The sequence below is a fragment of the Odocoileus virginianus genome, chromosome 18 (assembly GCF_023699985.2).
Source record: "Odocoileus virginianus isolate 20LAN1187 ecotype Illinois chromosome 18, Ovbor_1.2, whole genome shotgun sequence".
Classification (NCBI taxonomy): Eukaryota; Metazoa; Chordata; class Mammalia; order Artiodactyla; family Cervidae; genus Odocoileus; species Odocoileus virginianus.
The window spans coordinates 11,557,079-11,584,497 of record NC_069691.1 but is presented as its reverse complement, the minus strand read 5'-3'; the positions used below and the strand labels follow the sequence as shown (position 1 = coordinate 11,584,497).

Sequence of the window (27,419 nt, the reverse complement as noted above, 5' to 3'; positions counted from 1 at the left end):
AGTATTGAAAATCTCAAGGTAATATTGTCTGTATAACCTTCCCTTGAATGGAAAATAAGTAACAGCACTGAGGGAAAAATGCTTGGAAATATAAATGGGTATTATAATATGAGTTTGAACAAAAGTTAAAACATTTGCAAGCTCAGTTGCAATAATAATAATAATTTAGCTACTGGTTAAGACACTAATCACTACTCTACTCTGCACCAAAATTAAATGGCTAAATGTTCTTAAATGGATTATACAAGATAAGTATCTCCCAGGAGATATTTGAAAATCTGAAAACCTTTTTGTTTGTCACAACTGGGGGGTGATGCTGGCATCTAGTGGATAGAGACCAAGGATGTTTACAATTTCTGCTGTTGAGTAATAGCATACATGATGCATTTCCAAAATCATCAGTAGATTAACCCATTTCTGCAGCTTTCTGGAGAATGTATAGTTTTGACTAAATTAAAGTATATATTTGACTTAACTAAATACACTTCAGAAAGCTGAAACAAATGCACTTTGACAGAACAAAATGTTAACACGACAGGAGAAACCCTTTTCACCACTTGTCAGTTTAGATCAAATGATGTCATTCACATCCGTGATGATAGGGATTATGCCTACCTTGTTTCCTACTGTGCTCTCGACTATGGTTTTAAGGGAATTAAATGTTTATTAAATGCCTTCTGTATATAAAGATATTGGCCTATATGCTTTCCCACATGTTATCTAATATGTCTGATAACAAATGCATGAAATAGAAATTATTTTCCCTACTTTATAATTGAGGAAACAATGGTTCTGAAGGATTAAGCCACTCCCTAAGAGTGCCTCACTTCAAAAAGGTGGAAATAGAACCTTGTTCCAATGATTCTCACATACTCTTGGTCTTCTGTCTCCACCGCAGATGTAGACTCTAAAAGGTATATATGAATATTTAGTCTTTCTGATTCATTATCCAGAGGATAAACTGTTGAATGGGTACACAAATTCTGTGTAAAGACTTCAGGACTTCTCTCGGTGGTTTGGCATCAAGATAAGACTATGTATATTCATGGTAGCTGACATGCTCTCTATTCAGGCTGCTATACCAAAGTACCACAGACTGATAAAATAGGTGGATGATAAACAACAGAAATTTGTCTCTCAGGGTTCTGAAGGCTGGAAGTTCAAGACCAGGATGCTGGCATGGTTGGGTTCTGGTGAGAATCCTCCGTGTTTCAGACTGCCAGCTTCTCACAGTATCCTCCTGTAGTGAAAACAGAGGGAGAGAACTCTCTGGGATTTTTGCTGTTGTGTCCGGCCCTTTGGCAACCCCACAGACTGTAGCCCGCCAGGCTCCTCTGTCCATGAGATTTCTCTATGCTGGACTGAGTTGCCATTTCCTTCTCCAGGGATCTTCCCGACTCAGGGATCAAACCTGTGTCTCACTGCAGGCAGATTCTTTACCGCTGAGCCATAGGGAATTTTTTTTTTAAATAAGGGCATTAATTCCTTTGATGCGGGCTTCACCTTTATAACTTCATCAACCCCAAAGGCCCCACCTATTAATACCATCTTATTGGGGGTTAGAATCTCAACATATGAATTTGGGAAGACATGAACATTCAGTCCATGGCGTTTGCTGTGCTTAAAATACTGTTCTCAGTGCTTTCTGGGCACTTTGCTCTTATCTGTCAAATCGCATAACAGAACTCACTCATGAGGTGAGTAGTGTTATTACCGCCACAGGAGTGTAGACAGAGGCACAGGGGGTTAAGTACCTTGCTCTAACATAGCTGTTAAACAGTAAAGCCTAGATATGTATCCAGCTATTGAAACTCTAAGACATCCACAGTTGTTAACTGGGGGCTACCTTTTCCCTAGGAGATATTTGGCAATGTTTAGAAATCCTTTTGGGTTGTCACAACCATAGGATGATACTGGCTTCTAGTGAATAGAGGCCAAGGATTTTACAGTGCACAGAACGGCTCCCAGAGAAAAGAATTATCCAGCCCCAAATGTCAGTCATGGCAAGTTGGGAACTCTGCTCTAGAACCTACATTTCAGCATTTCTCTGTGCTTTTCTGCCTCTGAGTTGGGGCAAAATCATGGAAATAATGAATGTGACATCTGACATTACTGATGATTAATTCTCACCTATATTTAATCTCAAGGCAATGTTGATTTTAATATATAACAGCAGTATATTATACCATACGTCAAAATTATCTTGGCATCTTGTATAAAATAAAAATGTCTGGTCTCACATCTGAAAATTCTTACTGAATTGGTCTGCAGTAAGTCTACTGTAAATCACATGTATTTTTTTTTAAGTTTCTCATATGATTTTTAACATGCAACCAAGTTTTGGGAAACTTAAAGAAAAAGAGTGGAGATTTTTAAAGTATGAAATGCTTTCTATTCTCCATAAAGTAAGATAATATTGGCCCACAGTCATTGAGTGCTTATCTTGTGCCTATGACAGAGGGGAATACTTTACAGGAATTATCACATTTTGACTCATTGGAAAAGACCCTGATCCTGGGAAAGATTGAGTCAAAAGGAGAAGGTGGCTACAGAGGATGAGATGGTTAGATAGCATCACCAACTCAATGGACGTAAACTTGAGCAGCCTCTGGGACATGGAAGACATCTGGGGGATGCCATAGTGGAGGACAGGAGAGCCTGGCATGCTGCAGTCCACTGAGTCATAAAGAGTCAATCACAACTTAACAAAAAAAACAACAAAAAAACTCTTCAACACTTCTATCAGGTACATGATCTCATGACCATTTTTACAGGCAATGAAACCGAAGCATCAGAAGATTAAGTAACTTATTCAGAGCACACAACCAGGATGCGACAGAGCTGCCGGTTAACTCTGGATCCTTCTTCTTGGAAAACTCATGCTGTAAACCAGTGACTCATTGGGAGGACTGATGCTGAAGCTGAAACTCCAATACTTTGGCCACCTCATGCGAAGAGTTGACTCATTGGAAAAGACCCTGATGCTGGGAGAGATTGGGGGCAGGAGGAGAAGGGGACGACAGAGGATGAGATGGCTGGATGGCATCGCCGACTCGATGGACATGTGTTTGAGTAAACTCCGGGAGTTTGTGATGGACAGGGAGGCCTGGCGTGCTATGATTCATGGGGTCGCAAAGAGTCGGACACAACTGAGCGACTGAATTGAACTGGACTGAACTGAAACCAGTGACTCTGAGATAGGAGCATAATCAGGGCCTCCGGGAGGGTCGTGAGGACTCAGATGCTTGCCCCCCACACATACACCCACATCAGAGGTTCTATGTCAATAGGTCTTGGAAGGGGCCTGAGAATTTGCATGAATTGTTTGAATTTCTCACAAGTTCCCAGGTGATGCCACTGATCCTGCTGCCCTGGGGAACTACAATTTGAAAACCACAGTACTAAAGAGGGATGGTTTTTTGTTTATATTTATTTATTTTGCTGCTTTGGGTCTTCCTTGCAGCACGCATAATCTTCAGTATGTGGCATATGGAATCTTTAGTTGCAGTATGTGAACACTTAGTTACTGCATATGGGATCTAGTTCCCTAACCAAGATTGAACCTGGAGTCCCTGCATTTGAAGTGCAGAGTCTTAGCCACTGGACCCCCGGGAAGTCCCAAAGATGAAGAGTTTTGCTTTTTTTTAAAAAATAAAATCAAGCTCCCACTCTTTTATGACACATATTTCATTTAAAAGGTTCATCTCCTATTTAATCCCTGAATATTATATCTTTTTAAAGGAACTTTTTTAATCCCACTAGCTTAATGTCTTGTAACACCAGGGACAGTCTAAGTACCACATTGGTATGACAAGTGTATAATAGCTGCTACCAGGCAATGCCAAAGAATGCTCAAACTACTGCACAATAACACTTATCTCACACACTAGTAAAGTAATGCTCAAATTCTCCAAGCCAGGCTTCAGCAATACGTGAACCATGAACTTCCAGATGTTCAAGCTGGTTTTAGAAAAGGCAGAGGAACCAGAGATCAAATTGCCAACATCTGCTGGATCATCGAAAAAGCAAGAGAGTTTCAGAAAAACACCTATTTCTGCTTTATTGATTATGACAAAGCCTTTGACTGTGTGGATCACAATAAACTGTGGAAAATTCTGAAAGAGATGGGAATACCAGACCACCTGACCTGCCTCTTGAGAAATCTGTATGCAGGTCAGGAAGCAACAATTAGAACTGGACATGGAACAACAGACTGGTTTCAAATAGGAAAAGGAGTACATCAAGGCTGTACATTGTGACCTTCGTTATTTAACTTATATGCAGAGTACATCATGAGAAACGCTGGACTGGATGAAGCACAAGCTGGAATCAAGATTGCCGGGAGAAATATCAATAACCTCAGATATGCAGATGACACCATCCTTATGGCAGAAAGTGAAGAGAAACTAAAAAGCCTCTTGATGAAAGTGAAAGAGGAGAGTGAAAAAGTTGGCTTAAAGTTCAAGATGCAGAAAACTAAGATCGTGGCATCCGCTCCCATCACTTCATGGCAAATAGATGGGAAACAGTGGCTGATTTTATTTTTCTGGGCTCCAAAATCACTGCAGGTGGTAACTGCAGCCATGAAATTAAAAGATGCTTACTCCTTGGAAGGGAAGTTATGACCAACCTAGACAGCATATTAAAAAGCAGAGACATTACTTATTACTTTGTCAACAAAAGTCCATCTAGTCAAGGCTATGGTTTTTCCAGTAGTCATGTATGGATGTGAGAGTTGGACTATAAAGAAAGCTGAGCGCAGAAGAATTGATGCTTTTGAACTGTGGTGTTGGAGAAGACTCTTGAGAGTCCCTTGGACTGCAAGGAGATCCAACCAGTCCATCCTAAAGGAAATCAGTCCTGGGTGTTCATTGGAAGGACTGATGTTGAAGCTGAAACTTCAATACTTTGGCCTCCTGATGCAAAGAGCTGACTCATTGGGAAAGACCCTGATGCTGGGAAAGATTGAGGGCAGGAGGAGAAGGGGATGACAGAGGATGAGATGGCTGGATGGCATCACCAACTCAATGCACATGGGTTTGGGTGGACTCCAGGAGTTGGTGATGGACAGGGAGGCCTGGCATGCTGCGGTCCGTGGGGTCACAACGAGTTGGACACGACTGAGCCACTGAACTGAACTGGACCAATGGTGCAGCGGGGTCAAGGGAGAGCCACGAAGCGGGAGAGGGGAAGAGATCAACTCCTTCTTGACTCCAATGTTATTACTTCTAACCGGAGAAAAAGAAATCCAAATAGGACAAAGCAAAGACCTAATGCAAAGGACATCTCCAAAGTGGCAATTAAATACCTGACAAAGAGGATGAGGGGGGAAGGTAGTAGATTAGAGGAAAACAGGAAATCAAGAGAAGTTTTTTAGTGCAACTTCCTTATTCCAAAAAAACCAATTATAATTCAATAAAAAGCAAAAAAAAGAAGAGATTTTTTTTCCTTAATCTTCTCTCACCTCCACTGAGTAGCCGCAAGTAAATAAACAAATAAGCCCCAAAGATGAGAGCTCAAAGTGAAACACAGGTTACAGGAAATGGTGGGAGTAGGCAGTGAGACATATGTGGCCCCCTAGTGCTACAGGCAGTCAGCAGGAACACACTCGCCCACTGATGGACTCTGTATGTTTGATTGCATCTCTATGCTAGATGTCGAGGGACACACAAAAAGAGGGTTTTATCCCTAAGAAGCTTACAGTCAAGGTGAAAGGTAAGCATATAAACAGGATTAACATAGAACACCAGGACCAAATAAGTGGCAGAGACATAGGAGCCCAGGGTAATCACAGTGGATGGGGCGGTCAGGGGATGCTTTGCAGAGGTGATGGGAGTTGAGCTGGGTCTTCAAGAATAGGTCACATGTGCATAGCTAGAGCACAGTAGAGAGAGGCCCTCAGCAGGATTGAAGAAGAAAGAGAAGTGTCATGGAAAAGGCAGAAAAGTGACGAATTTGGGGCAGACATTGAGGTTAGATGGATGACTCTGGCCGTGATCACAGAGTAAGTACCTGAAGACAGGGCTGCCCCAAGCTGTGAAAATCCAGACCAGACAGGAGATTGGGTTTGTCTTGTGGAGGGCTGGAAAGTTTTTGATCAGAAAAGTGGTGTGATAACGCTACAACTCTAGAGAAATCCCAACCATTTCGTTCTTTCTTTTCTGATCATTTGCCCCTTATTCAGGCTGAATTTACTCTTTATGCATGTGCTTTTATCTCTAATCCTGCCATTTGTTTGTGGGGAACATGCATGGTCTGTGCATCAAGGTGCCATTGAGTCTGTTTTGATGTTCTTTGGTACCAATTTCCTGGCTCACCAGAGCAGGAGCTGGGTTTATTTTCAAGGCTCAGGAGGCATGAGGAGTATCAGCTTCTAACCCAAGATTTGGCTCCCAGCATCCTATGAATGGTGCCTATATTTTTTGTTCTACACAAGGTAGTATTGACTAACCTTTTAGTAGTTCACAGAGAATTCAGCCTCTGCATTGAAATGGTAACACACAAAACATTTGGTATCCCCCAAATCTGTTTGCTTTCTGACTTAAAAAGTGGTTTTAAATAGCTTTCTTACCTATCCTTATTACCAACAAGTCTTCTAAAATATTATTTCTACTACTATATAGAAAATGACAATTACAACGGAAGAATTTAAATAAGATTAAGTCGATAGATTATTTTGTTTGCTTGATTTCTGACCACACTATGTGGCATGCAGGATCTTAGCTCCCTACAAAGCATTGAACTTGTGCCCCCTGCATTGAAAGAGTGGAGTCTTAATCACTGGACTGCCAGAGAAGTCCCTAAATCCATAGGTTTATAATACACATGAGAGTGTGAACTCTATCATATTTATTTTCCAGAGCCTTGTACAAATAATATTAATAATGAATCAATATGTATTGACTGAACAAATAATAACTAGAGTCAATAGTCAAAATGCATGTCTTGGAGATAAGCAAAGGCAAGCCAATTCATTTTCAAGTATAGTTACTCAGTGTCCAATATGTACCAGACACTGTGCTAAGGCCTTTCACATTTCTTCCTCATATAATTCAAATGGGCAGGTGTTCTGATCCTATGTTGGAGATATGTAACCTGATATACGGAAAAAGTTATTAACTTACCCAAAAATTTAAGACCAGATATTCTGATTCAAAAATGTTTTAATAACTTACCAAAAGTTTAGACCAGATATTCTGATTCAAAATCCAAGATTCTTTACTCAAATTTTTCCCCAATTTATCTAATTATAGTAAATTGTTGTTGTTATTCAATCACTAAGCTGTGTCTGACTCTTTGTGACCCCATGGACTGTAGCCCACCATGAAATTTTCCAGGCAAGACTACTGGAGTGGGTTGTCACTTCCTTCTCCAGGGCATGTTCCTGCCCCACAGATTGAACTCACATCTCCTGCGTTGCTAGCAGATTCTTTACCGCTGAACCACCAGGGAAGCCCGATCCCAGGGGCTTGTTATTCTAGCTTCCAGGCTCTTCCTCAGAAGACTCTGACTCAGTATTTGGTGAAGGTCAGGAATCCATACAGTTAACATATGGCTCTTTTAATTCTGAGAGACATTTCAGGGGCCTCTAGTCCCTGCTGCCCATTAGAATCACTGTGGAAGTGTTTAAAACTCCAGATGCCTTGGCCCCACCTCAATGAATCAATTTGTTTATCAATGGTAAATAAGAAAGAAATCCCAGGGTATCAGTATCTTTTTACTCTTCAGATTATTCCAGCGGGCATCCAAAGCGGAACCACTGGGCTCAGCTCTGCCGTGCTGACAATAATCTTTACTGGGTTTATCCAGCCTCCTCTAAGCACTTCTCCACCCCTTGCCTCTCTTCCCATACACTGTGGGCCAGGAAACAAAGCAGAAATATTTCAATGAAGAAAGGAACAGAAAGCAAGGAGATCAACAGACCATTTGTGACAAGTGATTAGGGAGAAGAAAATGAGACCTGTTGAAAGTGGTAGGGGGAAGTGAGGGGTGAAGGGAAAGGTCTGAGACTCATAATGGAAACAATTTAGTAACTCCTAAGCAAAAGTTAAATAAAGCTGGCATTCATGTGAACTTATTGCTCTCAAATAAAGATCATGCTCTTTTCTATGGGAGTCAGAGCAATTTTTACTTTCTCATATATCTACCCTTCCTCATGACAAGGCTTGAGGATCAGAAATTCTGTATCTTTATTGTTCTTTTTTACAAGTGGGAGTACTGAGACATGCTTGGTGAACCAAGTCCCCAACTGGTTCCAGGCTTTGTTAGCACCTCTTGTATGGTGTGCATATTTCTCTGCCTGTGAAATACTCATGGCATAGACAATTACAATCTGATATTTGGGAAAACAAGAATATTGACTACCTCTATGCAGTCCTCCCTCCCTGGACTTCACTCAATAGAGGATCCAAAATAATGGGAGCAAATTAATCTGATGGAAACTTACATTATACTTTGAAAATCAGAAGTAACTTCTGTTACGTGGCAGCTGCCTATTGGATCTGTTTCCAAAGGGATGAAAGCAAAGGAGAATTTTGTAATGCAGAAATTGCAGGCAGCTATACACTTCTGGTGGGAGAAAATGATGTTCTTAAACTGCTTGATTGTGATCTATCAAGTACTGAATTCTTTTGTCTCAAAAAAGAAAAACCAGCATTCCCCCTCCTGCCTTCCTTGCCTGGGCAGCCCGTCACCCTCTCTTAATGAAACGGAACAGTTGATGCCTCTAACTCCTCTTTCATTTAATCTCATTAATGCAGTCTGTTGGGATTCTTGTTGTGGGGTAACATAGGGACAGGCATTAGACCTCTAGTGAAAAGTGCAATATTTTCCTGTTAGACTTTTAATTGCGACATCAAAATGTGTGAGAACGAGCTCAAAACCAAAGCTGACGCCACTGGTGAGTTTTGCATTTTCTTCTTTCTTCTGATGCTTAGCTAGACAAACTATCCTTCAGCCAAGACAGTAAGCATGTATAAGCTCTCAGCAAAAGAAAGTGATGGCTAAGTGTGGGAACAGTAAAATATTTTGACTTGAGCATGCATATGATAAACAAGTGACTTAAGCTTTATTTTACACTGGATAACATCTTTGTATATAAATATTATCATATCCTAGAGCAAATAACTGAATGCATGAGTTTTAAGATTGAATTCATGTGGCCCATTACACTAACATGAGGTTAACACTGTGAATATCCATGTCACAATTTTGTCCCTTTGCCATTCCTGTTGTTAAGTTCATTTTACTTTTCTAATTTAAAAAAAAAATCAGTTTATCAATATATTATAGCAGGCACTTTCTCAAATGTAAGAAATCTGTTTTCAAAACAATTCTATTAGGTTGAATGATTATTAGCAGACAGGTGGATTATGTTTGAGTTTTTCTTCTAAATTTTTCATATGTTAGTACATAGTTCCCTAAGCACATATCATCTCATAACATAGATTATGTGCATTTATTTTAAAAATATTTCAGGGCAATATGACACATGATCTATTGCCATTTTTTTTTTTTGCTAGTACTAGAACTATAGTTGGAAATATTAAGATGTAAATTGATATAATCATTTGTTTCAAATAATATAACCTAACAACTGTTCAAAAATGTTACTAAGCAAATTAAAACTCCTAAAATATTATATTAACTCAGAAGTACATTTTTTTAAAATACTAAAGCTTCCTAGTGCCTGTATTTTTAGAAAAGAATAGATATTGTTTTAAGGCAATTATTCACTGATGTCAAAATATATATTTAAGGACTTTATTCATGACATAAGCCATTACAAGCAGATTGTAGTTCTGACATCATTGGAGTCTTTAGACAAATATTTATCCTTCCTACTGACAGATTTACTCAGGATATTGTTGCTATTGTTGTTTAGAAATTAATAACACTGGACGTATTAACATCAATGTACTTAATCCTCTTTGGGTCTGAATTACAATTAGCAGAAGCTAACAGGTAAACATAAATGTCCCTTTCTCCCTTGATTTGGTGTTTTAAAACAACATGAATTTGTCCTCTATTGTAAAATTACATCGAACACAGAATTTAATTTTTGGAGCTTATATGTGTATGGGCACTCACTCACACACACACTTCATTTTTTTAAATGGACTATATGAAAAAAATATGCCTTACATTTTGCAAAGAGAACCAGATATTTCAATTTTGTCTTAAAATTTAGTGGAATTAAAAGGAATATTCCAGATTAAATCTGCAGGGTGTTTTGGTTTTTTTCCAGTTACTACAGTAGAAAATTTTGGTGCTGTGCTTAGCAACTGGTTTTCACCAGTCTTTTTCCTCTATTATTTCCCCCCAAAATAAATATTTCTGCCTTGAATAATTCAAGCCTCTAAAGAAAATCTCCACTTTTTCCTACCAATTTAGACCACCTGGTAGCATCAAAATGCCTTTGGTAGACATTAATGTATAAGAAATACAGCGAACAAATGGAACAACCATAAACCTCTCCATGGAAATGCTGTTAGAAGCTATCAAGCAATGATTGTGAATCTGCTGCTTGTAGAAAAACAGTTCAAAAGAAACTTGAGAAAATGGAATGTGAAAATCACCGTATCTGTTCTTAGTACTTGGTCATCATTGTTCATAGAACTCCTTCACCAGCTTACGTAAACACTGAATAAAGCTGTTAGGGATTACGTGCAGCATGCTGGATCTGATGAGCTCAAAAATAAGATAGCTTGGGTCCTATAATATTTAGGATTATGCTAGTAATCTCTTTAGGGAAAGTGTGCGGTATCAGCAGAAATGCACTTCAGTCTTCAAGGGAATGGGCACTAATAATTCTACATTTGTTGGGTAGCTAAACCTTTGCCTACCTTGATGTAGGGGCTTTGTGACATTTGTAATAGGATGAAATCACAAGGGAGAGCTTCTGGAGTAACATCTTAAATTATCATTTACCTCTAAAATAATTCCTGGTGCTACGTGCAAATGAGAATACATTCCTTTACATTCTAAGTGTCTCCCTTTTTGAAACAGGCTGCCTATGTAAAGATGAAATAAACACAAAGATTTCTTTCTCCAAAAACCTCCGAACTTGTTCTCATGTCTAGAAATGAAATAAAAATTAAGGTGGTCTTTTCAATTCTATAATTTTTTTTAAGATTCAATTCAGAAACAATGCAGGCTGAATTGCAAGTTTGCTAGAACAGAAATGATTCTGTAATCTCAATGCAGAAACTCACAATATATTTTTCTTTTGTAGCATTGTCTGTGTTAAAAACAAAATCAAAGCTCTTGCAGTTAATCCAAAAAATGAGTTCCTAAAATCTTAGCTCTTATAGGATTAATAATCCCTGATGGCCAAGTGTCCTCCCTTAAGTGAAAGATCCCTCATGACATGCTGGACTGCCCATTCATGCAAATTTTCCCCTACATCAATCCTGTGATGGCAAAGAAAGTCTTTGGGGCTACTGGTAGTAATTGTTCTTCATCCATTTCATCCTCTTCTCCCCCACACCAACACACACAAAACTGGTGTAAATGTCTCATCTATGGTCTAAACTTGGTTTATGTAATTATTTGCTGTATCTAACGTGTGTTTGAAAAACAGATTGTGTGTGTGTGTTTAGCTGCTCAGGTGTGCCCGAATCTTTGTGACCCTATGGACTGTAGCCCACCAGACTCCTCTGTTCACAGGATTTCTCAAGCAAGAATACTGGAATGGGTTGCCATTTCTTCCTCCAGAGGATCTTCCCGACCCAAAGATCAAGCCCTCTAGTCTCCTACATTGCAGGCAGATTCTTTACCCACTGAGCCATCTAAAAAAATGGAAGTGTTTGTAAATATGAAAGAGGGATAAATTATACTCTCTCTCTCTCTCTTTGGTCGCTAAGTCATGTCCAACTCTTGCGACCCCACAGACTGTAGCCCGCCAGGCTCCTCTGTCCATGGGATTCTCTAGGCAAGAACACTGGAGTGGGTAGTCACTTCCTTCCCCAGGGGATCTTCCCTACCCAGGAATCAAACCCAGCTCTCCTGCATTGCAGGCAGATTCTTTACCAACTGAGCTAAGTTATACTACTGTTCAGTTTTTGACTATCCAAGCAAATTGTAGGACATTATGTGCCAATTAAATCAAGCATTTATTACATTAGTAAGAAGAATGTTACTATGATGCCAACATTCTGATCTTATGTGGACATCGTCCTCATGTAAGAAAGACAATAATCCACTCAAGTATCTCATGAGAGACAAGATGAGATGCCACATTTATTTCAAAGTTTTCTCTTTTCAAGAACAAAGGCATTGAATTAGATTTTGATCACTGTATTTTAGACTTTGTCTTCATCTTTTCCTCTGTAGTCCTGCCTTGTCTTTTTTTAAAAAACACTTTAAGGGATTTAATATTTACCACTATGCAGAAAGAAACTTGTTTTTCTTATTTTGAATTCTCTGAAAAAGTTCTGAGACTTTAAGGAATGTTCTTCAACGTTTCTATCAATGGAAAGAGCGAGAAACTAATATCATGTTCTTTCCACCCCATCGTGTACTTTCAGTTGCTTGGGGTTTTTTGGGTGTGTGTCAGTGTCTGTATCTGTGTGTGTGTGTTTAATTGATGTTGTTTTTTCAAAATATGAATCCCTTACCTCCAAATATCTATGTGTATTTTTTATTTTTACTTATTTTATTTTTGGCTGTGTCATACGGCATGTGGGATCTTTGTTCCCCAACTAGGGGTCGATCCTGTATCCCCTGCATGGGAAGTTCAGAGTCTTAACCACTGGACTGACAGGAAAATTCTATCTTCAAATATATAATTTAGTGGCTTTGTTTTTATATTTCTCTAATACATCCCTTTTAATTGGCCTTTTCAAATATTCTTTTTTTTTTTATTTTTATTAGTTGGAGGCTAATTACTTTGCAATATTGTAGTGGTTTTTGCCATACATTGACATGAATCAGCCATGGATTTACATGTGTTCCCCATCCCGATCCCCCCTCCTGCCTCCCTCCCCATCCCATCCCTCTGGGTCTTCCCAGTGCACCAGCCCTGAGCACTTGTCTCATGCATCCAGCCTGGGCTGGTGTATCTAGGATGAAACTTTTCAAATATTCTTGAAAAGAACATAGTATAGGAACCACATCTTGGAGCACACTGACCAGTAAAACTGGGTTGACTCACATGGAACTGGCAGTGTTGCCTATCTCCTTGCACAAAAAGGTGGCAAATTTATATGACTCAACCTGACATATGTGACTACAGATAAAAGCATAATTATTTGATGATCCTAAAAGAATTCTGCTACTATTTATTTTTCATTTAACTCCATTAACTACCCTTCCTACTACTCTTCCTAAGACCTGGCTCAAAAGCCACCTCATCCGCCAAATCTTGTCAGTTTCCTCTAGTTGAAACCAATGTATTTCTTCCTCCAGGTTTATTTAAGCATTCCTCTCAGTCTGCCCTATGTGGAGGTTATGTAGACCTGTGTGTGGCTGTACAATCATTGTACTCACTTTGAAGATAGAAAGTTTGTTTGCAAAAAAAAAAAAAAGAAAGAAAGAAACTTGGTTTGCATATGTCTGTGATCTAAAACAAATACTTGCTGAATTGCCTTTGCTGGGCGGTCTCAGACAATTCTCACTACCTCCATTAAAAGAAGCACTTTTCAGTAGTTCAATTATTTTTTAATATTTACTAGAATTTTTAGTGCAGTTTTAGATTTATAGAATAATTGAGCAGAAGTCTACCCACCCTCTCATATACAATTTCCTCCATTATTAATAGCTTGCATTAGTGTGATATATTAATGAACCAATTAATTAGTCAACCAATACTGACTTGTTATTAACTATGTCCATAGTTTACATTAAGGTTCATTCTTCGTGTTGTACTGTTCTGTGGGTTTCTGTGAGTTTCAACAAATGCGTAGACATGTATCCTTCGCTACAGTATCACATAGAACAGTTCCACTACCCTAACAATTCTCTGTGTTTCACCTATTTGTCTTCCAAAGCTGGGATAACTGCTGTTGTTTTTTGTTTGTTTGTTTGTTTTACTGTCTCTAGAGTTTTGTCTTTTCCAGACTGTCATGTAGTAAGTAGCCTATTCAGACTTTCTTTCACTTAGCAATATGCATATAAGGTTTCTCCTTATCTATTCATGGCTTGATAGCCCATTTCTTTTTAGCACTGAGTAATATCTCATTGTCTGGATGTACCATGGTGGGTTTATCTACTCACTTATTGAAGGATATCTTGTTTGTTTCCAGTTTGGGGTAATTATGAATAAAGTTGCCATAAACATCCATTTGCATGTTTTTGTGTAGACATCAGTTTTCAGTTCAGTTCAGTTCAGTTCAGTCGCTCAGTCGTGTCCGACTCTTTGCGACGCCATGAATCGCAGCACGCCAGGCCTCCCTGTCCATCACCAACTCCCAGAGTCCACTCAAACTCATGCCCATCGAGTCGGTGACGCCATCCAGCCATCTCATCCTCTGTCGTCCCCTTCTCCTCCTGCCCCCAATCCCTCCCAGCATCAGGGTCTTTTCCAGTGAGTCAACTCTTCGCATGAGGTAGCCAAAGTACTGGAGTTTCAGCTTCAGCATCAGTCCTTCCAATGAACACCCAGGACTGATCTCCTTTAGGATTGACTGGTTGGATCTCCTTGCAGTCTGAGGGACTCTCAAGAGTCTTCTCCAACACCACAGTTTTCAAGTCACTTGTAAATACCTAGCAGAGGAATTGCCGGGTCACATGGTAACATCATGTGGCTGTGTAAGAAACTGCCAACCTGTCTTCCAAAGTGGCTGTCCCGTTTTGCTTTCCCACCAGCAACAAGTTCCCTTTGTCCTGCATCCTTGCCGGCATCCTTGCTGGCATTTGGTATTGTCACTTTTTTTTTAGATTTCAGTCATTCTAACAACTGTGTAGTGGCATCTCACTGTTAATATTAACTAATTAATATTAAAATATTAATATGTAATTCCCTAACAACATATGATGGGCTTCCCTGCTGGCTCAGATGGTAAAGAATCTGCCTGCAATGCAGGAGACCCAGGTTCAATCCCTGGGTGGAAAGATCCCCAGGAGTAGCAAAGTGGCAGGCAACCCACCTCAGTATTCTTGCCTGCAGAATTTCATTCATAGAGGCGCCAAGAAGGCTAGATTCCATGAGGTTGCAAAGAGTAGGACACAGCTGAGTGACTAACACAGAGTAACATATAATACTGAGCATCTTTCTTTGGTGAGATGTCAGTTTTGCCCAGTTTTTGAGGTTTAAGATCTCTTTGAATATTTCGCATACAAGTCTTTTATCACATATGTATTATACTGTATTTTGCCTCAGTCTGTGACTTCTCTTCATTCTCTTAATGCAATTAGATTTTTAACATAGAAAAGTTGTATTTTTTCATCTTCTGAAAGGAGAATTTTTTGCTCTTTTTTGAATTTTTCTCCAGGGAGTGAACTCTGCCTGGTCACTCTGAATCATCCATGTGACCTGGTGTGTGGAACTTCTCTGTCTTGCCATCCATCCGTGAAGGTGGTTCTACATAAACCTGAACTTGCTATTGAAGTTTTCAGTTAAACAGGGATGAGAGAAAAGGGCTCAGAAAAAATTAAGGAACTGAAGAGAGGCAAGTTTCTTCACTGAAGCAAAATGCTGTTTTCTTCTTTTTATAAATGGAAAACAGCTATCAAAACAGATAACATGCCTTTTTTTTTCTTATATAAAGTTCTTTTCACAGAGAATTGGAGCTTAGGAGACAGACACCCTGAGAGTTAAATTGTAGAATGTCTTTCCTTTCTCTCTTTCAGAATTTCTCAAACTGTGCTGTGCATATGCATCACAGTAATATTTTACAGTGCAGACTCTGATTATATTGGTCTAGAGTAGGACCTAAGTGCCTGCATTTCTATCAAGCACTCAGGCAATGCCACATTGCTCTTCGTCAGGGACCACATTTTGAGTGGCAGGTCTCAAGAGAGCATTATGATAGAGGAGAGGAAGGTGATGAGTATCCGTCATGACTGTTGAACTCTGTGTTAACTAATCTGCCTCCATGAGATGGGGCAGCTTTTCAAATGTTTTATTCCCAGAATTACCATGGGTAGCTAAAATGAGTTCATTTCTCTTTCAAACGTAGCTTGACCCTCTTACCTTTAACAAAAGAAGCAAACTTGGTGTGATTCAACTTTTAAAATAGAAGAACTGTTGTTTAATCTTCTCAGGCGAGACATTTTTGAACTGAGCATCGGGAGAGTGAGCTAGCAGTCAGAACAGCTAAGAGTAAGACCACAGAAGGGGAGAACACAGTACCATGAAGTGTTACAACATGCAAAAGATGTAGGCACAGCTGACAATCATTAAATCTGCAAAAGAACCTGAAAAATGAACACTGGGTATTCATTACAGTAATGCAGGATGTTTCTGGGAATACACATACACTGGCTTTTCTTTCTTCTGCCTTGTCAATTAATGACCAGTGTTTTTTGTAACTAATCCTTCAATTGTCCTACTGCCTTTTGAACAAAAGAGAAATGCCTAAAAGACAATAGCAGAAGCTGCTTTCCCAGAATCCTGTGTTTCTAATTTCCCATAATGTCAGAGAAATTAAAATTTCTATCAGTTCTCATAGTACAACTGTAGTTACCTGGACGTCATAGAACATTTGTTCTCAAACTTGAATGCTGTTCTGGAAGCTTGTTACAAAGCAAATTCTGTTGCAATTGGCCTGGGCAAGTCTTGATGGTCTGCATTTCTAACATGCTCCAGGTCCTTCCAGTGGTCTGCAGACCCCACTGTGAGTGGGCATGGGACACTTCAGCTTTATATTTACGGCTGGACACAATTAGCTCCTTTCAGTCTGAATGATGTCAGGTCCTACACACACATTAGCTCGTTATAAATAAAACTTTGACAGGACCAGCTGTACTTAATGGAAATTAATTGAAACCACTATGACTTATAAAAGTGATTTGCTTTGTTTCCAAGGGGATATTTAACTTTTTATCAATAATGCTAGTAATAATAACACTAATTTCTTTCTTCATTCTTTGTTGGTCTCATTCTCTCTTGTTTCACTCTTCTGGGGAGTCTGAGGGCAAGTAGCTCTTCAAGCCTAAGTGCTCAAATGCAAAAGATAAATCAGCTTCCTTCACGATAATCCTACAAATGATGCCTTTGAAAAAAACCACTTTTTGTCATTATCATATGATAGTAAGGTTTTTTTTTAACTCTAGCTTCCGTGATATACAGTTTAGAGAAATACAGTGATATAAAAATAAATGTTATCTTTAGATCATTCAGAAGCTGTCTGTCAACTGAATGGAACTGAGGGCTCACAGAGACCAGTACCCAGAAAATACAGAGAAGAGCTTGAGAGGAAAGAGGGACCCCAAGTGCTGACAGGTGTGGGGGCATTCCAGTAGGATCTCAAGTACACTGAATTTCATGCACTATATTTGGTATTTTAGCAGGATGCTGGGATTAAGATGTTGTGTGCCCTGATGAGATAAACGAGAACAAAAACCTGATCTCATATCAGGAATCTCTTCAAATCACCACATAGCATGATGCAAAGACAAAAACTCAAAGGCTTTTACTCTTTTCCTGAGGGTCTCATTTTTCTACACTTTCATCCCACTCCAATCTTTAGGCTGTTTTCTGATAAATCAAAGTTACAGTGGAACCAGATTTCAGGAATACCAGCTTCATCTTTGGGGATTGTTGCTATTTGATAGCAGAAAGTTTTGTACCTATTAGAGGTAAATACTTAATCTGCCAGTGAGAGAGAAGACTACAAACAGGGATTTTAATTCAGATTGGCCAAAAATGATACAATTTGATTAGAAGATACAACTTGGGCTACTGAGACCATCTGCAAAAAAAAAAGATTTTTAACCAAAATGGTCATCTTTATTGGAAATTTTTACATATGCAAATTGGGCTTCACTCAGGCATTAAGAGTTCTTCCTGCACTGTCCAATGTTAGCATAACTGTAAAATTCTGGGAACCAGGATCTGACAGGCAAACCTAGTGTCCAGGAATACAAGCTATCATACCCTGGGTGGATGATTCTTATTTCCGTTAAGAAAACAAAAGATGCTGCAAGCATAGCCCCCAAACGAAAGCCAGAAAATACAGAGAGAAATACGGGTCACTCCTTAGTATTCTCAGCTTCTGGCCTTATCCCAAGATTTGACTTTCTTTGCAGATGGTTTATGTGCTACAAAGAATACCTTGTTAATAATTTGATTCATTTAATTCTCAATGGGAGGCTTTTATCATATCAGAATCACCTGGGGGCCTTTTTCAAAATACATACCCACTCCAATCTTGAGAGATTTTTATTTCTTCTCCTCATCCCAAATACAAAAAATCAGTATTACTTAAAGCCTCTTTCATAAAAGGGAGTGTCAAATCTGTTGGTTGTATTGAAAGAAAAAAATTAGGACTAACTGCTTTAAATAGTAAGAAAAATTCTCTTTCAGGGTCCATAGAAAATATTTAAAAAGAAGGATGACCTGGACTCTGTCCTCAATGGATTTTAAATGCCCAGAATATAAACATGGCTGGGTTGAGGTATAAGAGTTGGCATGGTAGAAAGGAAATGCCACGGGAGTACACACAGTAAAAACTGTTGCCTCCAAACAGAGGGTACCTAAAAGGTCCTTTATCACTATGATTCCTGATGGATGCTTTTAACAGTTATGGTATTTTGATGGATTAAAGTGATTCATTTTTCTAGTTAATTCATTAGCCTGGATTAGTTTATTTAAACTTAATACCTGGTATTACAGCAGGGGCTTCTGAAGGAGAAGAACTAAAGATATGTACATTTTGAGAAGCAGGAAGAATGAAAAGCATGGTGACTTTGAGTGATGTTGTGGTAAGGCTCCCTAGGAAGGACCCTCAGGAGTATGCCAGGGTGAGAACTGCCATCTTCAAAAAGGGAGACAAATTTGGATTACTACCCAATTGTTGAATAGGGTTTGCCTGCCAACTCAGGGGATATTAAGTTAGTTGTACATCATAAACTATTCTAATATGAAGTACAACATAAAATTATTTAACATCTCCCCTGACATTCCTTTACACTATAAGAATGTCATTTGCAAAGAAAAGATATAGGATCACTTTTTTTTTTTTTTCACATTTGCACATCTTTTATTTTAGTCCCTGGAACTTCCCTTCCTTTTTTTTTTTTTTTTTTAATTAGTTGGAGGCCAACCACTCTACAATATTGCAGTGGTTTCTGTCATACATTGACATGAATCAGCTATGGATTTACATGTATTCCCCATCCCGATCCTCCCTCCCACCTCCCTCTCCACCCGATCCCTCTGGGTCTTCCCAGTGCACCAGGTCCGAGCTCTTGTCTCATGCATCCAACCTGGGCTGGTGATCTGTTTCACCCTAGATAATATACACGTTTCGATGCTGTTCTCTCAGATCATCCCACCCTCGCCTTCTCCCATAGAGTCCAAAAGTCTGTTCTATACATCTGTGTCTCTTTTTCTGTTTTGCATATAGGGTTATCGTTACCATCTTTCTAAATTCCATATATATGTGTTAGTATACTGTAATGGTCTTTATCTTTCTGGCTTACTTTGCTCTGTATAATGGGCTCCAGTTTCATCCATCTCATTAGAACTGATTCAAATGAATTCTTTTTAATGGCTGAGTAATATTCCATGGTGTATATGTACCACAGCTTCCTCATCCACTCGTCTGCTGATGGGCATCTAGATTGCTTCCATGTCCTGGCTATTATAAAACAGTGCTGCGATGAACATTGGGGTGCACGTGTCTCTTTCAGATCTGGTTTCCTCAGTGTGTATGCCCAGAAGTGGGATTGCTGGGTCATATGGCAGTTCTATTTCCAGTTTTTTTAAAATCTCCACACTGTTTTCCATAGCGGCTGTACTAGTTTGCATTCCCACCAACAGTGTAAGAGGGTTCCCTTTTCTCCACACCCTCTCCAGCATTTATTGCTTGTAGACTTTTGGATAGCAGCCATAGGATCACTTTTATAAAGAATAAAGTTTAATTGGTAAATAAAAATTAACTCTAGTCTCTGCAAAGCTTTACCAATAGAAAAATGTAAGTGAAAGGACAATATAAGAAATTGAAAACCTAATAAATGAGCATGTCTCAAGCCATCTCTCAGGGCATTTCAACTCCTCTAAATTTGTCTCTCAGAAGTTACTGTTGAATTAATCCTCAAATCCAACAAAAGTACGGACATGAATTTCCTCCTCAGTCTCTATCACCTTCATTGTCACAGCTGGTGAGGTCCGGGCCATCAAATCCTTGCTAGATATCCACTTTGAAACCATGATAAATAGTTTGTCATTAGATCTGCAGCCACTGCAAGGCAGTCACACAGGAAATGATGGCAAGCGTAACAGCCAGACGTTTAGAAATGGCAAACACTGAAGCAATGATCTGATGTGTTGTCCTAGTGTCTGAAATACCCTGCCGTGGAGATGTGCTTTATAAAATACGTAGTGTGAACTATGAAGCTGTAGCTCCAAAGCAGTGTATTTTAAACGAGAGAAAAGGAAAAGGATTCATGCTTTAAATTATTGAAATGCACCTTCACCTATAAAAACCCCAGACGATCTATTCTATCATCGTAGATAAAAATGGTCATGGGTTTTCCAAACTGGTAACTCTCTTCCCAGATACAGCCTTACACAAATACACTTTTCAGGGACTTCTTTCTCTTTAAAAATACCGTTGAACTGTTTATGGTTCTTCAGGATTACATGTTGCGCTAGAATTATAAATATGTATAAATATGCAGATGCTCTATCGAATCATTCCTTATCCCATTTGTATTTCCGAAGTTGTGTAAGATAACCTTTGTGGCTTTCCAAAACATCTTCTCTCACCCCAGGGGGCAAATTACCTCTATTTTCATTTCCTTTAGAGTTAGATCATTTTATAATTAAGAACTTATTGAAGCAGATTCTCCCCACGTGTAAGTTACTCCCTGGGGAGTAATTTATGCAAAGAGTGCCTCTGACTTAATATCATATAAGCCTAACAACTGTACAATGGATACCTGGTATTTTTAGTCAGTTTTGCAATCACTGAAAAAAAAATTCATAGCTGGAAATGTTACTCAAAAAAAAAAAAGTACAAATAACTTATAGTGTCATTCATTTGGGCTTTTTAATGGTAAGATTTTTAATAAAGGAATGTGTCTTATATTTTTTGTTCAAAAACATCAGAAATACCAGCTAATGATGATGTTTTTGATTGTGATGATGAAGACTGACATTTTGTAGCTCTTTATTATTTACAAGGTAAAAATAACTCATTTATTCCTCACAAATCTATGAAGTTTGTCAGCTAAACTTTCTAAACCAGAAAACAAGATCAGAATTTTTTTTCCTTGGTCCAGTCAGTAACAGGTTAGGGACTGGAATCCAGGGGAATGGAACAGAACAGAGTGATATAAAATCTTACATTTTTTTAATATCACAAAATTTTGAAAACAAATACTAGTTCATATATAAGAAGAGAAGCAAATAGAAATACTTAGTCTAGTAAGTTTTTTTTCTTTGGATTTGTCTCCTCTTCTGATATTTTTATTTTCATCTCTTTAACTGCTACATTTGAATAATATAGGAATTCAAAATTGTATTTGTATTGTACCTTTGTGGGAGGCAGTGAAAGGGTTACTGAATGAACTATCAGGACAATCAGCTAATTTCCAGTTGTTTTTTCCCAAGTCACCTTAAGAGCATCATTAATGACCTGAATCCTCAGTATTCTCATCTGAAAAATAGAGACATAACACTGAATTTTTTGCTTATAAAGATGATATGAACTTCTTGTGAAATATTTAATTTAAAAAATTTACTGTGCTTCCCTAAAGCTAAGTATTTTTTAATACTTAAAGCTACATTATTTTTTAAAGTAGGATGGTAAGAAAAAGAAGGTTATGTCATTGCGTATTTGTTTTGCATATTCAAGGGTGAGAAACTGCATAAAAGCATCCAAGTGGCAGATTGATGTATTTTGAAGCATATTTTGCATAATTATTTTAAATTGGGAGTGGGAATAGCAGATCTTCCTAGTGTGTGTAATTTTAACAACACTGAGAATACTATCAGAGACATGGGAACTACTACATTCTAAATAAAGTTTATATCATGGATTCATCCATAACCTCAAAGATGATGACTTAAAATCATCTTTCTAAGAGGTTCTATACGTGTTCTGTAAGACATGACACTAAATAGCACACACGCAAAATGGAAATCCTATGCCCTACCATATTCCACAAAGGAATTGCCTTACCAACCACCCATTTATGTCATCTACTATTTAATCCTACACTGAAGGCTGGGAAGCTATAAGTCACCTTTGATTCTTCATCAGTTTCCACCTCTCTCATTTATCTTCCCATTTCTTTCATTGAGCTATCTTTATTTGCTGCTTCTTCTGCATTTATCCTGCTACTGAGGTAATTCACGCTTTCAGCTCCTGACCCCCAGGTTGGGAATTTTAATTAGTCTTCCATTTGTTTCTGGTCAACCTGCCAAATTTACCTTTCTAAAGTAACCAAACCACCACTTTCGCCATTTCTTCATTCACGTCTTTGGTTCCTCATAGCCAGTGATGTCAGAAAATTCTTCTGCCTGATCCCCAGGAACTTCATAATCTGATATCACTCCCTCTATCCAATTTTATGACCCAAGTTTCCATTAGAGCCAAGTTGCTTGGCTCAGTGATCACAAGCCACAATCATTCGGGGCCATCTTAATTCCATCCTGCTTGCAGAAATGCCTTTTGCCTCGCACTTCCTACACAGTTTTCAAAATCAAAATATCTTTATCTCCAGGGAAATTGTTTCAGTCCTGTTGAAGTGATAGTACTCACATGCTTTGGGCTTCCCAGGTGTCGCTGGTGGTAAAGAACCTGCCTGCCAATGCAGGAGACTAAGAGACTCTGGTTTGATCACTGAGTCAGGAAGATCCCCTGGAGGAGGACATGGCAGGATTCTTGTATTCTTGCTCCAGTATTCTTGCCTGGAGAATCCCATGGACAAAGGAGCCTGGTGGTTGCAAAAGAGTCAGACACAACTGAAGTGACTTAGCATGTACCCATATGCTTTATCACTTTTCCCTTGATATCTCTGTATTAATTTTGGTTTATTGATTAGATAATTGGTGTCATTAGTATATCTTATGTCAACAGCTTTTATTATTTTAGTGGATATATAGATACTCAATAAATATTGGACAGATTCTTTGTTGACATTTTCATAAGTAAATCTCCAGCCATTTAGTGTATGAAATCACCTCTACCCCTTCCAGTTTTGTTTTATTTACTCATTTAAAATATCACTGAAAAAGGTAATGTGATCATTCTCAGTGACCTAAAGTGTGAAGTACAAAAATAAAACCAAAACCACAGGTTCAAGAGATGTTTAAGTCACACTACATGAAGCTCGAAAAGGAAAAAACAATGAAAGCAAGAGTCTAGAAAACTTCTAGTCCCTGGTTATATTTTCTAGGTTAAGGAGAACAAAACAAAGAATGGTAAACGGATGCCCTTTATTTAAAAGGGATTCCCAGGTGCCTCGGTGATAGAGCATCCCTCTGCCGCATACGCAGAGACACAGGTTAGATCTCTGAGTTGGGAAGATCCCCTGGAGGAGGAAATAGCAACCCAGTTAAGTATTCTTACCTGGAGAATCCCATGGACAGAGGAGCCTGGCAGGCTACAGTCCATGAGGCGGCAGAGTCAGATATAACTGAGGGACTGACCACCTCCAGGTTACTTAGAAGAAGCTTAGAGCAGCCTTTCAGATGGAATAGGTGACCCTACCCCCCACCCCCAAACACTGAGTCTTCAACACTGAGTCATGGCAGGAGAAGTGAGCAGGGAGATGGGGGGGTGAAAGGAAGACAACTCTGTAAGCTCAAAACTGTCTGTTTTCCCCTTTCAGCACAAATTGAAGTGATACCATGCAAAATTTGTGGCGATAAGTCGTCTGGGATCCACTACGGAGTCATCACGTGTGAAGGCTGCAAGGTACGGGCTTTAACAAGGCACAGCTGACAGTGTCTGTGTTGGCCGCAGGCGTCTGTGTGCGTCACAATGCAGGAGGTGACAGCTTTTGAAAGGCCTGCTAAAGGATTCTCATCCTGCTGCTGACACTCAGGAATTCTTGCTTGGTGGTGGGTGGGTTGATTTTCTGTTATTTGGCCTTTCACCTTTTTGTCATTGTCTAACTCATCAGGAGCTGCTTAGAAATGGATTGCTATTTAAAAGCCTCAGTTATTTACATTTACCAAAATATAAATACTGATGTGTGTGTATTAACAGTCTTGTGTCCAGTAAACTCCAGCACATTGATATCAACATTAAAGTTTAAGTTAAAGCTGTATTTGTTTGTCTGCTTGAGAAAGCAGTCAAGGTAACATTTGCAATACGCTTGTGACTATCCTTTATTCTCATATTTCCGAAAAAAAAACTAGAAGGATGAAATCTTAAAAGTGGAGCAGATAACCTCTTGTCAGTTAAAAATAATCTGCCTCAATTTCATCAAAGAGGTCCTGAGCTATTAACAAGATTATGTCATATGGCCAGTATCACTGATCTAGTTCATGAGAGAACATGAACATTTTTTTTTTTTCATTCTCAGTCCAGTGTTCCCCTCCACGACAAATCCAACTAATTCTTCCAATTCCTATAAGCAAGTTGATTTTTAAAATCTTTAAACTGGAGGAATAGCAGTTAACATAGACTAATCTTTAAGAGAAATTTGAAATTTAAGAGTAAATGTTTAAATTCAATCCTTAGAAGGTAGGAAAGATGAGAGACTAAATATCAAGGGGAAAATGAAAGCAGTTCTACAACTAATTTTAAAGGGCACTGTGTAACCAGAACAAATGAAATGAAGCTATTGTCCAGGAGGGGAAATCGATAGACTGGCAAAGTTACTGGTAAAAGCAATTATATTTTTGATCAAAGATGCAAGCTGAGTGAATCATTAATTTAAGGTCAGTAGAATGAAAGAGATGTGGCACAATCACAGATTCTAAGAACCACCCTTAATCTTATAAGACGTTCGGATATAAATGAAACAAAACGTACTGAAACTCAGATAGTCATGCTATGTGAAAAATTGGCAGTATCTTCATAACAGTCTCGAAGAAGTATAATTCCTGGAATTGAAACTGGAAGGAAAGGAAAAAAAAAAAAACGATTAAATGAGAATAAAGTCAGGAGAGGGAATGCAGAGGGGGAAGAATAACACAAATGTACTAACCCAGCAACACACCAACCTGCTTTAGAGGTGATAAGCAATAATCCATGTTTGAATATCATGAGATGTGCCTTGTATTCTGTTCTTCTGCAGACCTATAATTCAGAATTGCATGTTATCCACCTTAATGTGCCTCAACTTATCTCATGAAACAGTAAGGCAAAATTACAGACCAGCATTTTTTTTCTACTCTTAGAATAAGTTAATACTTCCTCCAGGCAGATAGACAATTTTCTTCATAAAAAAGAATAATTTGGGAATCAGACCCCTCTCCAGTGAAATCACTCCCACTGTGTAGGTTTATTATACAATTTTAAGAGCTCTGGTTTAGTTTATACACTATCCATGGAAAAAAAAAAGGACTTCCCTGGTGACTCAGATGGTAAAGAATCTGCCTGCAATACCAGAGAACCAGGTTCAATCCCTGGGTCAGGAAAATGCCCTAGAGAAGAGAATGGCAACCCACTCCAGTATTCTTACATGGAGAATTCCATGAACAGAGGAGCCTGACAGGACACAGTCTATGGATTCGCAAAGTGTCAGACAGAACTGAGTGACTAACACCATCATCATGGTAATGGTGATTTTAGACCACTGTCAAAGTGGAAATGTTTCATTTCATTGTATACAGCTGGATTTATAAATGTCTGATTTCAAAATATGAATCTGTGGTTTTGTTAAGGAGCTAAACAGTTTTAAGCAGTAATTTTTAAACTATTGAACTACTTAACAAATATATTCCAACAGGTCAATAGCCAAGAACAAGTGTTTAGGTTCCTATCATCTCTTCTATTTAAAGAAGGAACCCACAATCAAAGAATTTGTGTTTGTTATTTTGAAGCATATTCTGAGATTTTAGTCAAAATGACATTGTACATCACACAAATTTTTTTATTTCATGGAAAAACCCACATTTGTAAATATGCTACGTTTTTCTCCAAATAGCAAACTCAAGAAATTCTGCTCAGAATAAGATATCAATGTCAGCACATTTAGCATCAACTTCTGAATTTTCATAATCCTGTTTTCGGGTCAACATAAACAACCCACATTAAAAAACATCATTTCAGCGTGTGCACTTGTTCAGATTCCTTTTCATTCAATAAAAATTTAAAATGAAACCTCCTTTTCATGCCAAAAATCTCATTTGCAATAATGAGCAACAGATAAGCAAGAAATGCCTTACAATTAATGTCAAATTGGCCTTAAATTAGGGCTGTAGCTGTGACTTCAAAAAAAGTCTTTTCTGTCAACTCCTTTGCTAAGTGGCACTTAGAGTATCCACAGATAAAAACTGCACAATTTTTTTGTAAAATGTAAATTCCAAGTCATCTTTAATCAGGACCAATGGACTGAGGTTATGCTTTCTGACAGCTTTCACAGTAGATGAAGTACATCATTTCAATCCCTGGGGGCTTGGATGTGATCTCTTGTTCAAGGGCTCTGTGAATTCTTTCAGACTGGACAGTTGGATATCTTATTTTGCCACCACTGGTCCATTAAATAAATAATACACTTGGAACTGTGGGGGCAAAATTAGTCCTTGTTGAATGGCTTGGGGCTTATAAACATACAACCTTATAGAGGAGATACTTGGCCATGCTTCATTTTCTGAGTTTTTCACAAGATTGGCCAAGCTCTCTGTTGCAGGGCTTTGCCAAGCCATATGGAAGCCTAAGACAAAAGGAAAATCGATAATTTAAATTCTGCTTTTATTTAAATTTTTGAGGGGTTTGCATTAATGTTGATTTTTAACATTTAAAATCAGTGTTAAAATATTTATCCTGAGTGCCACATCTTTTAGCAACCCTTAAATATGTGACCAAGATGGTTGCCTCACCAGCCTCACCCTGGTCCCAGCCCTGCTCTATCCTCCCATTGATAGTTGAGGAAACATGGAAGCTATTTGACAGAAGTCAGGTGTCCACTTCCAGACCTCTCAGCAAGATGGGCATCGTGGGCGTTGGGCAGCCCTCCTGAACCTTTTCTAGGCTTCCTGCTTCCAAGAGAGGATACTATGGGTTATCTCTTCCTAACATTTCTCTTGGTAAATCTATTTGTTTGTAGCACTTTGCACCTTTGCTGTTTTGCAATTCAAGAGCAAGGAGTGATGAGGAAAACATTAAATAGGTGAATGAAAGGGTGAAGGAAAC

The 27,419-nt window shown here is 38.6% G+C and overlaps 1 protein-coding gene across 1 annotated transcript in view; it reads left to right on the top strand.

The window, feature by feature from the left end:
* Positions 1–27,419, top strand: part of RORB (RAR related orphan receptor B) — a 204,130-nt gene that overhangs the window by 125,520 nt on the left and 51,191 nt on the right. Inside the window, exon 2 of the mRNA XM_020915474.2 lies at positions 23,944–24,029. Coding sequence (XP_020771133.1) covers positions 23,944–24,029 — 86 coding nt within the window. The remainder of the gene's footprint in view (positions 1–23,943; positions 24,030–27,419) is intronic.